Source organism: Cannabis sativa, chromosome 2 (assembly GCF_029168945.1).
Source record: "Cannabis sativa cultivar Pink pepper isolate KNU-18-1 chromosome 2, ASM2916894v1, whole genome shotgun sequence".
Taxonomy (NCBI): Eukaryota; Viridiplantae; Streptophyta; class Magnoliopsida; order Rosales; family Cannabaceae; genus Cannabis; species Cannabis sativa.
The window spans coordinates 49199598-49213058 of NC_083602.1; the positions used below are offsets into that span (position 1 = coordinate 49199598).

The window sequence follows — 13461 nt, forward strand, 5'->3', positions numbered from 1 at the left end:
AAAAAATATACTTAACTTAGATTGTACCAAAATTAATTATTAAACAATTAGTTTCACTGATATTTTCCTAATTAAATATTAGAAAAAAAAATAACTAGTTCTAGAAATAACTATCTAGAATAATTTCATTTACTAAGTGTTTTTCTAAAATTAACTTTAAAATATTAAATGAAAAATTAAATTTCATATATTTTAAAAGTTAATTATGTTGCTAATTCAATTTTAATTAGGTTAGACTAATATAATTAACCTAATACAATTATTTAAATAAGGCAAATGGGTCTTCACAATTGGGGTAGTTCATGTGAGGGGGAGCTGAGTTCAGTATGTCGTACCCACTTCTATTGGCCCCCAACTCTCACACAAGGTCCAAAAGAGAGGAATTTAACCTTTAAATAAATAATTGTTATTCATTGAATAAGCCCAAATCTAATTGGGCCTAAATAAATTTACTTATGTCAAAATTTATTTTAGCAACCTAGTCCATTTACTTAGTAAAACTTAAATGGGCTTCCTATATGCATCTAGGCCCAAAAGCAAACATATAGTCTCACACAAGTCAAATGATTCGGATGGGCCCTATCATGTTACTAGGTTTACACAGATGAAAGAAATTGCAAAATTTACCTGTTACAAATTATTTATAAGATCTATTGACAATTGGACTATGATTAAAATCAGATCATTGGATCTATCAACAAGTTAATCATAGCAATTTAGATGTAACACCCTAACTAACTTAGGCGTATTACGTGATTTTTAAACGTACTGTGCAGCTCGTTGCTAATCAACGAGGTTTATGGAAAAACGTGATTAATTAAAATTTTGCTTTTTAATTAAACTTATAAAACAGTATTACAAAAGACTAGGGATCCCAATTATAAAAATATTTACAAAAAGTTTAACTGTTCAACTGTTACATAAAATTAAGGGCCGTCTAACGACCAGTTACAAAATCAGCCTTGCTGTCCCGAGGATCGTACGCTCCAGGCCTAACCGCCCCGACATGTACAATCTCATAAGCTCGCTCACGGTCCATCAGCTAAAGCCTTGCCTTTACCTACACATGAACATAAACTGTGAGTCGACAGACTCAGTAAGAAAAGCATAATAATATCATACATAATTCTAACTGCCGTGTCCAACACGATACTGAGTCCTGCTACTGCCATGTCCAACATGGTACTGAGCCACTACTGCCATGTCCAACATGGTACTGAGTTTTGAACGTTCACAGGGACGGTACTATTGACAAATATCCTCCTGATCGGTCGAACCGGTCATACTCCGGCTGCTGGTCATACTCTAGCCTGTACCGACGGGATAGGTCAATAGCACTGAACCACCAACCAAATGTCAGCCTGATCGGTCGAACCGGTCATACTCCGGCTGCTGGTCATACTCCAGCCTGTACCGACGTGATAGGGTTGGATGGTTCGAAGCCTATATACATAACTAATGTAATCTAGCAGGCTTCCTACATGCACGCTAAACATGTAATCTACATATGCATACTGTTATACTAGTCTTACCTGGATTCCGATTTCAGGTGTGCCGGTCAACCTGACTGGAACTGAAGCTGAGTGGCGGATTACTGGCTCCTAAACCATAAAAATCACAACGCTATAAGTGACACGCTAAATCACTTCCCAGGGACTAAAACTTGGAACTAAAAGTTTCCCTATCGATAAAAAGCATGGCAATACCCCTAAAAACATAAAAACGAGGAAAACTAGGGTTCTGAAAAATTCCCCAACCGGCAGACCGGTTGCCCAACCGGAATTCCGGTTCTGGGAATTACTGAACCCTCATCCGGAATTCCGGATGCACAACCGGAATTCCGGTTCCTCGCAGGCAGCAAACCAAATTTTTCATAACTCGACCAATTCAACCCCAAATGGTTCCAAACTTTCCAGACCTGTTCTATACCTTCCCTAAAACATTTCTAAGGCCTCAAACTAACCCAGAAACCACAAAATCAAAAATCACCATTAAAGCTCAAGCTTTGAGTTCTAAACTCAAACTTGAGCAATTCCCACAAACATGCATTCAAACCTAGTTAATTCTACTCAAATATGCATGAAATCACCTCTGAAAACTATTAGAAACTACAGCAACAACACAATAACAGAATCACTATATTTTCGTCCAAAAACCACATTTTTGCATAGAAAATTCAAAGCTTTAAACAATCTATCCAATATGCTTTCAAAATCACTTAAACAACCCTAATCTAACATGCTTAAACTCAGAACAACAACCAGATTTCAGCAGCAACAACAACAACTATTCAAGCATGCATTTCATCAATTTTTATAAAAAAACTCAAGAAAACTAATTAGAAAAAGCTAGACAAGAATTACCTTGATTAGAGACACACTAACTAGCTGAAATTTACTTGAAATTGAAGAGGAAAAATCACCCTTGAAGCTGCCTCAAATGGCCGAAAAGAGAGAGAGAGAGTTGAGAGAGTTTTCTTTGAGAAAATGTAATTTTTCTAAGTTTGGGAAAAAATGAAATAAAAGCTATAAAATCCCATTTTATTCAGCCAACAATTAAACACTTAAACATTTAAATTTTCAAATAAAAAGTCATTAAAAGACAAAACACTAATGGGGCAAAAAGACCATTTTGCCCCTCCACCATAAAATCATGAAAATCATACTAAAGGGGTATTTTTGGGACATTCTAAATTCCCGGCCATTCCCGACATTCCCAATGTCTAAAACCCGTCCCCAAATTACTAACATACTAAGTTGTGATTTCTACTGAGCCAAACGCCGAGTTCCAAAATACCGGACACCGGAAATGCAAAATATAAAAACTACTGATGACATAATCATGCATTTCTGAATTCCATAAATAACAGTAATAAATTATTTAAATAGCTATAAATAATTTCATAATTAAACATAAACAACTGCTAATTTCCAAATTAACTAAGCGGGCTTTACAACTATCCCCCCTTAAAAGGATTTCGTCCCCGAAATCTAACCTGAATAACTCTGGATATTGAGCTCTCATATCTGACTCTAGCTCCCAGGTGGCTTCCTCCACCTTGTTGTTTCTCCAGAGAACCTTGACCAATGCTATGGTCTTATTCCGAAGGACTTTATCCTTTCTATCCAGGATCTGCACTGGCTGTTCCTCATAGGTCATGTCTGGCTGAAGCTGAAGACTCTCATAACTGAGTATATGAGAGGGGTCTGAAACGTATTTTCTCAACATTGAGACATGGAATACGTTGTGCACTGCTGATAAGGCTGGAGGCAATGCTAACCGATATGCCACTTGACCTATCTTCTCGAGAATCTCGAAAGGTCCTGTAAATCTAGGGCATAACTTGCCTCTTTTCCCGAAACGTTTAATCCCCTTCATCGGAGATACTCGTAAAAACACATGTTCCCCTACTTGGAACTCAACATCTCTGCGTTTCGGATCTGCGTAACTCTTATGTCTGCTCTGTGAGGCAAGCATTCTAGCTTTTATCTTCTCTATCGCCTCATTGGTCCGCTGTACTGACTCAGGACCTAAGTATTTCCTCTCCCCTGTCTCATCCCAGTGGATAGGGGATCTGCATTTCCTACCGTACAACAGTTCATAGGGAGCCATCCCTATCGTACTCTGATAACTGTTGTTGTAAGAGAATTCTATCAACGGTAGATACTTACTCCATGAGCCTTCAAAGTCCATAACACAGGCTCTCAACATATCCTCCAATATCTGAATTGTCCTTTCGGACTGACCATCTGTCTGAGGATGGAATGCTGTACTGAATTTTAGCTTTGTACCCATTGCCCGTTGCAAACTTTGCCAAAATTTGGAGGTGAATTTCGGATCCCTGTCCCAAACTATAGACTTCGGTACCCCGTGAAGTCTCACTATCTCTCTGACGTACAGTTCTGCCAACTGATCCACTGAAAATGTTGTTCTAACCGGCAGAAAGTGAGCAGATTTCGTAAATCGATCCACCACTACCCAGATGGAATCATACAAACCCGTGGTCCTAGGCAACCCGACCACAAAATCCATCGTAATATCCTCCCATTTCCATTCTGGTAGGGTTAGAGGCTGCAACAACCCTGCTGGTCTCTGATGTTCAGCCTTAATCTGCTGACAAGTGAGGCATCTCGATACGAATTCTACCAAATTCTTCTTCATACCGCTCCACCAAAAGTACGGTTTCAAATCTTGGTACATCTTGGTGGTGCCGGGATGCAGAGAATACGGAGTAGAATGAGCCTCCTCAAAGATCTCATTTCTAAGTTCCATACTGCTCGGAACACAAACCCTGGCTTTATACAAAAGCATCCCACTATCTGACACTGAAAAGTCCTTGGCTTGACCAGCCAACACCTCATCTCGGATTTTCACTAACTCCGGATCTGTCATCTGAGCGACCTTTATTCTTTCTAATAGATCAGATTGCAGCGTGAAGTTGTGAAGCTGACCTACCACAAACTCAATGCTGGATCTAACCATATCCTCTGCTAGCTGAGGTGAAATCTGAATCATATTAGCTACTTGCCTGGGACCCTTTCTGCTCAGGGCATCAGCCACTACATTGGCTTTTCCGGGATGATAGAGGATCTCACAATCATAATCCTTCACTAATTCCAACCAACGCCTTTGTCTCATGTTCAAATCTTTCTGAGTAAAGAAATACTTGAGACTTTTATGGTCGGTATAGATTTCGCACTTCTCCCCATAAAGGTAATGCCGCCAAATCTTCAGTGCAAAAACCACTGCGGCCAATTCTAGATCATGAGTCGGGTATCGCTGTTCATAATCCTTTAACTGACGGGAGGCATAAGCGATAACCCGGTCGGCTTGCATCAATACACACCCCAAACCCTGTTTGGATGCGTCACAATAGACTACGAACTGCTCCTTGTCCGAAGGCAAAGCTAGCACCGGAGCAGTAATCAATCTCTGCTTCAGCTCCTGAAAGCTAGCTTCACATTTATCTGACCAGATAAATCGCTGATTCTTCTTTGTAAGCTCGGTTAGGGGCATTGAAATTTTGGAGAACCCTTCCACGAACCTACGGTAGTACCCAGCTAATCCCAAGAAGCTTCTGATCTCTGTCACTGTCTTCGGTCTCGGCCAATCCCTGACGGATTCAATCTTCCCGGGATCCACCTTGATCCCATCATTACTCACAATGTGCCCTAGGAAGGGCACCTGAGATAGCCAGAACTCACATTTCTTGAACTTGGCATAAAGCTTATGTTCTCGAAGTCGTTGCAGTACCATCTGAAGATGTAACCCATGCTCCTCTTCTGATTGAGGGTACACGAGGATGTCGTCGATAAACACAATTACACAGATATCGAGGAAATCCTTGAATACTCTATTCATCAGGTCCATGAATGCTGCAGGAGCATTGGTTAGTCCAAATGACATAACCAGAAACTCGTAATGTCCATACCTAGTGCGGAAAGCCGTCTTCGGAATGTCCTCCTCTCGGATTCTCAACTGATGATAACCCGAACGGAGATCAATCTTAGAGAAGACCGTCTTCCCCTGAAGCTGATCGAACAAGTCATCGATCCTAGGTAATGGATATTTATTCTTCACCGTCAGCTTGTTCAATTCTCTGTAGTCGATGCACATCCTCATAGATCCATCCTTCTTCTTGATGAACAAAACCGGGCCTCCCCAAGGTGATACACTGGGCCGAATGAACCCTATGTCAAGCAACCCTTGGAGCTGAATCTTTAATTCTTTAAGTTCAGCTGGAGCCATCCTATACGGGGCTTTGGAAACCAGTTCCACCCCTTGTGCCAAGTCAATCACGAAGTCAATCTCCCGCTGAGGTGGTAACCCTGGAAGTTCTTCGGGAAAAACGTCCAAAAATTCCCGAACTACTCTGATGTCCCCTGGCCGAATGGTGTCTGGCCGAGTGGTGTCCACCACCACGGCCAGAAACCCTAAGCACCTGCCGTGCAACAATTCTCTCGCTGACATAGCCGAGATCACCGGGATCCGAGATCCCTGAACTGAACCCACAAATACAAACGGTTCTTTACTTTCCGGTTGGAAGACCACCATCTTCCTTTTACAGTCAATGCTCGCCGAATATTTAGATAGGAAATCCATTCCTAAAGTAATATCAAATTCGACTAAGCTCATCTCTATCAGATCAGCGCTTAACTCTCTACCATCTATCCTGATCGGCATAGACTAATCCACCTATTGGAGATAACCAATTCTCCGCCAGGTAACAGGGTTCCAAACCCTGATTCATATCTATCATAGGGTCTACCCAATTTACTAAAGACTCTGGCCGCCACATAAGAATGTGTAGCCCCAGAATCAAACAGCACTGAATATAGTGAGTTGCTAATAGAAAGCTGACCTGTGACTACTGATGGGCTGGCATCTGCATCAGCCTGCGTGATAGCGAACACCCTGGCTGGAGTGGGTATCGCTGGAGCTCGCGGTGCCTCTGGTCGGAGCTGGGGACATTCCCTCTTGAAGTGTCCGGGCATGCCACAATGAAAGCATCCCTGACCTTTGCATTCGCCCCGATGGTGCCTCTTGCAGCTAGGGCACTCGGGATAGGAGAATCGGGTCTCAGTACCACCAGGACCACTCCCTCTGTTCTGGTTCCCCCGGAACCTCTTGTTCTGACTCGAGCCACCGGAAGCAGTGGGTGCTCTCTTCCTCTGATCAATGGTCGAACCACTACTCCCCCTGCTAAAGCCTGATGCAGGAGGGGTAGGAGCTCCGCCACTAACCGGAGTACTGGCTGATTCTGACATGCACCCCACTGCGCCCTCAGCTCGCAGTGCCTTCTCCACCATCTGAGCATAGGTGGTGCTGTCGTCGGTGGTAATCATCAGATCATGCCTGATCTTGGGATTCAACCCGTCCAGGTACTTCTCCTTCTTGCTGAAGTCGGTCGGCACAATTCCCGAGGCTAACCTCGCCAACCGATCAAACTGAGTAGTATACTCAGTGACGCTCATGTTCTCCCGCTGGGTCAGGTGAACGAACTCTTTCCTCTTGGCGCTTCTGACCGCCTCATTGTAATACTTTGCGTTAAAGAGTTCCTGGAACCTTTCCCAGGTCATGGTGGTGACGTCATGGATCTGAGACACCATGTCCCACCATACCAATGCGTCCTCCTGGAACTGAAACGTGGCGCACACCACTCTGTCGTTACCGGTGACACCCATGAAATTCAGAATTTTGGTGATCACCGTCAGCCATTGCTCGGCTTTCATCACGTCCGGACCTCCCAGGAAAACCGGAGGTGCTTGCTTCCGGAACCGCTCATACAATGGTTCCAATCTATGGGCCGCCACCACTATCTCGGCCTGGGCAGCAGGGGCAGGTGCCACTGGAACTATGGGCACAGGAACTGCAGGAGCACCCTGCTGTCTCAACCTCTGAATCTCGAGGTCTTGTTCTTCGATCCGGGCTTGCATTTCCGCAAACCGTAACTCCCAGTTCGGGGCTCCCTGATCGGCTGGGGGAGCCTGGGCAGCCTGTGGCGGGTTCTCATCACCCCGGCCACGAGCCCTGCCTCGGGGACCTCTACCTCGGCCCCTAGCAGGTGGGGGAAACTGAGCTCCCTGTCCTTGGTTCGACCCTACGGAGTTGCCCTGACTCCTGGTAGTCCGCCTGGCGTCCATCTAGTTAGAACCGCCTGCGAAACCAAGAGTTGGCATATCAGGTCGTATTCAAGGCGAGCTTACTAATGCCGCTTAATTTGGAAATTAAAAACGAAACATGCGCCTATTCTACTATCAGGCTACTAACATGCTTCCTAACAGGCTTTTCTTTTTTTCATAACTGAATAAAATAAACTACTAAAGCAATAAAGGCTTACTGAACCGTGAACCGAGCTAACTGCTGATGATGATTGTACATGTCATGACGATCTTCGGAAGACAACCTGGCGGCTCTGATACCAAATTGTAACACCCTAACTAACTTAGGCGTATTACGTGATTTTTAAACGTACTGTGCAGCTCGTTGCTAATCAACGAGGTTTATGGAAAAACGTGATTAATTAAAATTTTGCTTTTTAATTAAACTTATAAAACCATATTACAAAAGACTCGGGATCCCGATTATAAAAATATTTACAAAAAGTTTAACTGTTCAACTGTTACATAAAATTAAGGGTCGTCTAACGACCAGTTACAAAATCAGCCTTGCTGTCCCGAGGATCGTACGCTCCAGGCCTAACCGCCCCGACATGTACAATCTCATAAGCTCACTCACGGTCCATCAGCTAAAGCCTTGCCTTTACCTACACATGAACATAAACTGTGAGTCGACAGACTCAGTAAGAAAAGCATAATAATATCATACATAATTCTAACTGCCGTGTCCAACACGATACTGAGTCCCGCTACTGCCATGTCCAACATGGTACTGAGCCACTTCTTGCCATGTCCAACATGGTGCGAGTTTTGAACGTTCACGGGGACGGTACTATTGACAAATATCCTCACGATCGGTCGAGCCGGTCATACTCCGAGCTGCCGGTCATACTCCACCTGTACCGACGGGATAGGTCAATAGCATCGAACCACCAACCAAATGTCGGCTGATCGGTCGAGCCGGTCATACTCCGGCTTGGTCATACTCCACTGTACCGACGTGACGGGGTTGGATGGTTCGAAGCCTATATACATAACTAATGTAATCTAGCAGGCTTCCTACATGCATGCTAAACATGTAATCTACATATGCATACTGTTATACTACTCTTACACGGATTAGATTTCGGGTGTCTTAGGTCAACTTTGGAACTGAAGCTGAGTGGCGGATTACTGGCTCCTAAACCATTAAAAGCACAACGCTATAAGTGACACGCTAAATCACTTCCCGGGGACTAAAACTTGGAACTAAAAGTTTCCCTATCGATAAAAAGCATGGCAATACCCCTAAAAACATAAAAACGAGGAAAACTAGGGTTCTGAAAAATTCCCCAACCGTGCAGACGGTTGCCCAACCGAATTCCGGTTCGGGAATTACCGAACCCTCATCCGAATTCCGGATGCACAACCGAATTCCGGTTCCTCGCAGCGGAAACCAAATTTTTCATAACTCGACCAATTCAACCCCAAATGGTTCCAAACTTTCCAGACCTGTTCTATACCTTCCCTAGAACATTTCTAAGGCCTCAAACTAACCCAGAAACCACAAAATCAAAAATCACCATTAAAGCTCAAGCTTTGAGTTCTAAACTCAAACTTGAGCAATTCCCACAAACATGCATTCAAACCTAGTTAATTCTACTCAAATATGCATGAAATCACCTCTGAAAACTATTAGAAACTACAGCAACAACACAATAACAGAATCACTATATTTTCGTCCAAAAACCACATTTTTGCATAGAAAATTCAAAGCTTTAAACAATCTATCCAATATGCTTTCAAAATCACTTAAACAACCCTAATCTAACATGCTTAAACTCAGAACAACAACCAGATTTCAGCAGCAACAACAACAACTATTCAAGCATGCATTTCATCAATTTTTATAAAAAAACTCAAGAAAACTAATTAGAAAAAGCTAGACAAGAATTACCTTGATTAGAGACACACTAACTAGCTGAAATTTACTTGAATTTGAAGAGGAAAAATCACCCTTGAAGCTGCCTCAAATGGCCGAAAAGAGAGAGAGAGAGTTGAGAGAGTTTTCTTTGAGAAAATGTAATTTTTCTAAGTTTGGAAAAAAAATGAAATAAAAGCTATAAAATCCCATTTTATTCAGCCAACAATTAAACACTTAAACATTTAAATTTTCAAATAAAAAGTCATTAAAAGACAAAACACTAATGGGGCAAAAAGACCATTTTGCCCCTCCACCATAAAATCATGAAAATCATACTAAAGGGGTATTTTTGGGACATTCTAAATTCCCGGCCATTCCCGACATTCCCAATGTCTAAAACCCGTCCCCAAATTACTAACATACTAAGTTGTGATTTCTACTGAGCCAAACGCCGAGTTCCAAAATACCGGACACCGGAAATGCAAAATATAAAAACTACTGATGACATAATCATGCATTTCTGAATTCCATAAATAACAGTAATAAATTATTTAAATAGCTATAAATAATTTCATAATTAAACATAAACAACTGCTAATTTCCAAATTAACTAAGCGGGCTTTACATTAGATCAAATAAATAATAAGTTTGTAAAAAAAATTTTGAATACATAATAATATAATCAAACAATACAAACAATAATAACTGACCTGGAATATCTGGAAAGTAAGCTAAAATATCTCAATTTTAAAATTTAAAGTAAAATTAAATTTTAAAATAAATATCTTAACTAGAATTCAAATTTAGGTTGTTAGAGAATATTTGAAAAAATTCAAAATTCAACAAACTCCTAAATTTTTTTAAATTCTTACAAAAAATCAAAAATATCTAACCAATTTTTCAAATATCAAGTTTATTCAAAATTTAAATTTATTTAAAATTTCTAAGATAATATAATATAATATCTTGAATTTTAAATTTAGATATTTTATTATATTTTGAGTCTTATAATTTAATAAATTTAAATATTACATAAATAAACTAATTGAAAAATAAGATATTTTATATGGTTATAATATTTTTAAAAAAATAATAAAATAATAAGTTTGAAAAATTTATGGTTTGAAACTCTATAATATCTATTCAAACTAAACTAACCAATTTTTCAAATCTTCATGTTATTTTTTGCCAAAATATAATTTTAATAAAAAAAATGTCTAATAAGATAAAATGTCTAATAATATATTTTGAAAATAACAAATTTAAAACAAAAATATATATGATATGGTTAATTAGCAAATTTTGAAATTAGTACAAGATTATTTTTAAAAGATAATATTTTAATATCAAAGTAAGATCATTTAAAAATTAATAAAAAAAATAAAATAATCTAAAATTTCAAAAATAACTATCAGGCTCCTTTGTGAGAAATCAAATTTTCTAAAATTCAAAGCCTACTAATATCAGAAACTAATTTTAATTAATTAAAAAATTAATAAAAATTAATTTTATTCTGATAATTATATTTTTAATTGAAAATTGAGATTCTACACAAAATTCTACCAAAAAATAGCTTTTGTTTCAATGAAAAACAATTTTTGAATCAAAAGTTATGACGAAAACAAGTTTGAGGCACAGGGGTATGCATTGCATACCCCTGTGCGCGCGGAAGCATGGTTTTGGCCTAAGAAAGAGGCTGCAAGCAGCCTCATTTGACCCAGAGACGTGGGCGCGAGCTGCACTTCAGACAAGGTGCTGTCCCAGCGTCCGCGCGCGGGTGTGTGCATTCAAATCCTGATATTTTCGTTCACTTTCAAAAAATCATAACTAATTCATAAAAAATCCAAATTAAGTTCTGTAAAAGCCTAAATTTATTACTTTTTTGTCTACTTTCTAGAAAAAATAATTCCTGATGCAAATAAAAAATATTTCAGTAACATATATTACGATTTCTAAACTATCATCAAATAGACACATAAACCACATAAAATCATCCAAATCAACACAAACATCGTTTTAAGTCATATTTCATGAAAGTAAATCATTACCATGGCTCTAAGGCCAGTTGTTTCATATTTTGTAAGTCAAATACAGTCGCCACCATTAGAATGATCAATACCATATAAAACACTTAGCTCCGTATAAATGATATTTCAGCGAAGTGAAATGAGATCTCCACCATTTATCTATGTTTAGCCAAGCTTGAAGGATATCATCGTTTCACTTCTAAATTCCTATAGAAGTTATAGATTCCATATTTATGTTAGCGCTCCCACTCAATTGTACTATCATGTTCCCAAAATGTACGTATCACCCTGACCCAAAAGTAGGCTTAACTAACAAATCAAAGAACATGTATAATACTCTTAAGATCGAACCTAAACATATCAGGATTAAGATCATTTGATCTAGGATCAACGGGTGATATTGAATTGAATAGATATTACGGTAAATTTTAATATATCTAATCAAAGTTCAATATCGGTCCCCTCCGATATATACTCCATACATCTGATGCTGGTAAACTTTGCCAATGTCCTGGAAAGGACATAACACTTATCCAAGGTGTAAGAATACCTATCGCTGATTATCATGTCAGTCTAAATCCAGTGAATTAACAAATCAGGGAATAAACTTTCGAACATATAATTAAGATTATATTCCACTGTGTTGACAACACTATAATCATTAACAAATTGATATGTTCTGGACTTAAATAGAATTCATACATTATGTAAATAATCATGAAATAAATCATGTGAACCATGGAACATTAAATGTTATTTTTGATCTTTATTAATAAGTAAATCTGATTATATTGAAATGAGTTTTATTTAGGGCATAAAACCCAACACTTTTGACAGTGAAAAAACCAGTTGGATCCTCATCCAAAACCAACTATCACTCGCAAGATTAACACTCAAAGGCACCTGTTTGATGAGCTCAACATCACGGGGATCAAACAAGTCCTGAATAAGTTACAAGTCTCATTGTCTACTATCTGGCTTCATGAGTTGGGACACTTTACAATTGGCCAGTGCCGGATGAGTAGATACCACACACGGATTGGTCTCAGACAAAAGCCAATGTGTTTTAAGCACCGCAGTAGATGAATCGGTTCCTATTCTCCTACGGGCGCCGTCCATGAGCAGCGCTTGTGACTCAAGGACACTGCGCCATATAAAGCTCGGATTGCCACCCAACCCGGCCTCCAAGAATGAACAGTTAGGAAAATATCGAGCCTTATATATTCGACCCACAAGGGAATCCTGTAACAGAAGCAACCGCCAACCTTGCTTACCCAACAGAGATAGATTGTAATCACGCAGACTCCGAAAATCCATCCCACCAGAGTTCTTATGTTTGCATAGTTTCCTCCAACTAAACCAGCTCACACCCTTCCTTCTACTCGAACTCCACCAATACTTAGACATAAGGCTTTCCAAATGTGAACAAGTTCTCTGGGGCAACAAGTTCATTATAAATTGATTTGTGTTTATAATATACATATTAGAGCAAGACCTTGAGGCTAACACTCTTTTTTTATGTTTGCTTAAATCCTTATATATAGGACTGGTGGTATGAAGGATCAATAGTTGACATCAAAACGTAAAATTGAGACCAAGTGATATTAACATATCCCTAAATCTTATTATTTTTTATATTTCTTTTTTTTTATATATATATATGAGAAAATTATTTTTCACTTGTGTTTTTTTTTTTTAAAAAAAAATCACTTTATTATTGATTTTGTATCTACAATTAAGTGTCATTATGTATTAATTTGTGTTTATAATATACATATTAGAGGGGAGCTTGAGGCTAACACTTTATTTCTATGTTTGCTTAAATATTTATAGGTATGTGCTATGCAGAATCAATAGTGGACATCAAAGCGTAAAATTGGGACCATGTCGACTAGGATTAATAATATTATAC

General features: G+C 39.2%; 1 protein-coding gene across 1 annotated transcript; it reads right to left on the minus strand.

Annotated features, from left to right (window-relative positions):
- Nucleotides 1-12509: 12509 nt before the first annotated feature.
- LOC133034335 (uncharacterized mitochondrial protein AtMg00310-like) lies at nucleotides 12510-13001 on the minus strand. Its single transcript, XM_061109398.1, has one exon. It carries the CDS (start codon nucleotides 12999-13001, stop codon nucleotides 12510-12512), a length of 492 nt encoding a protein of 163 aa, XP_060965381.1.
- Between the last annotated feature and the right edge of the window lie 460 nt (nucleotides 13002-13461).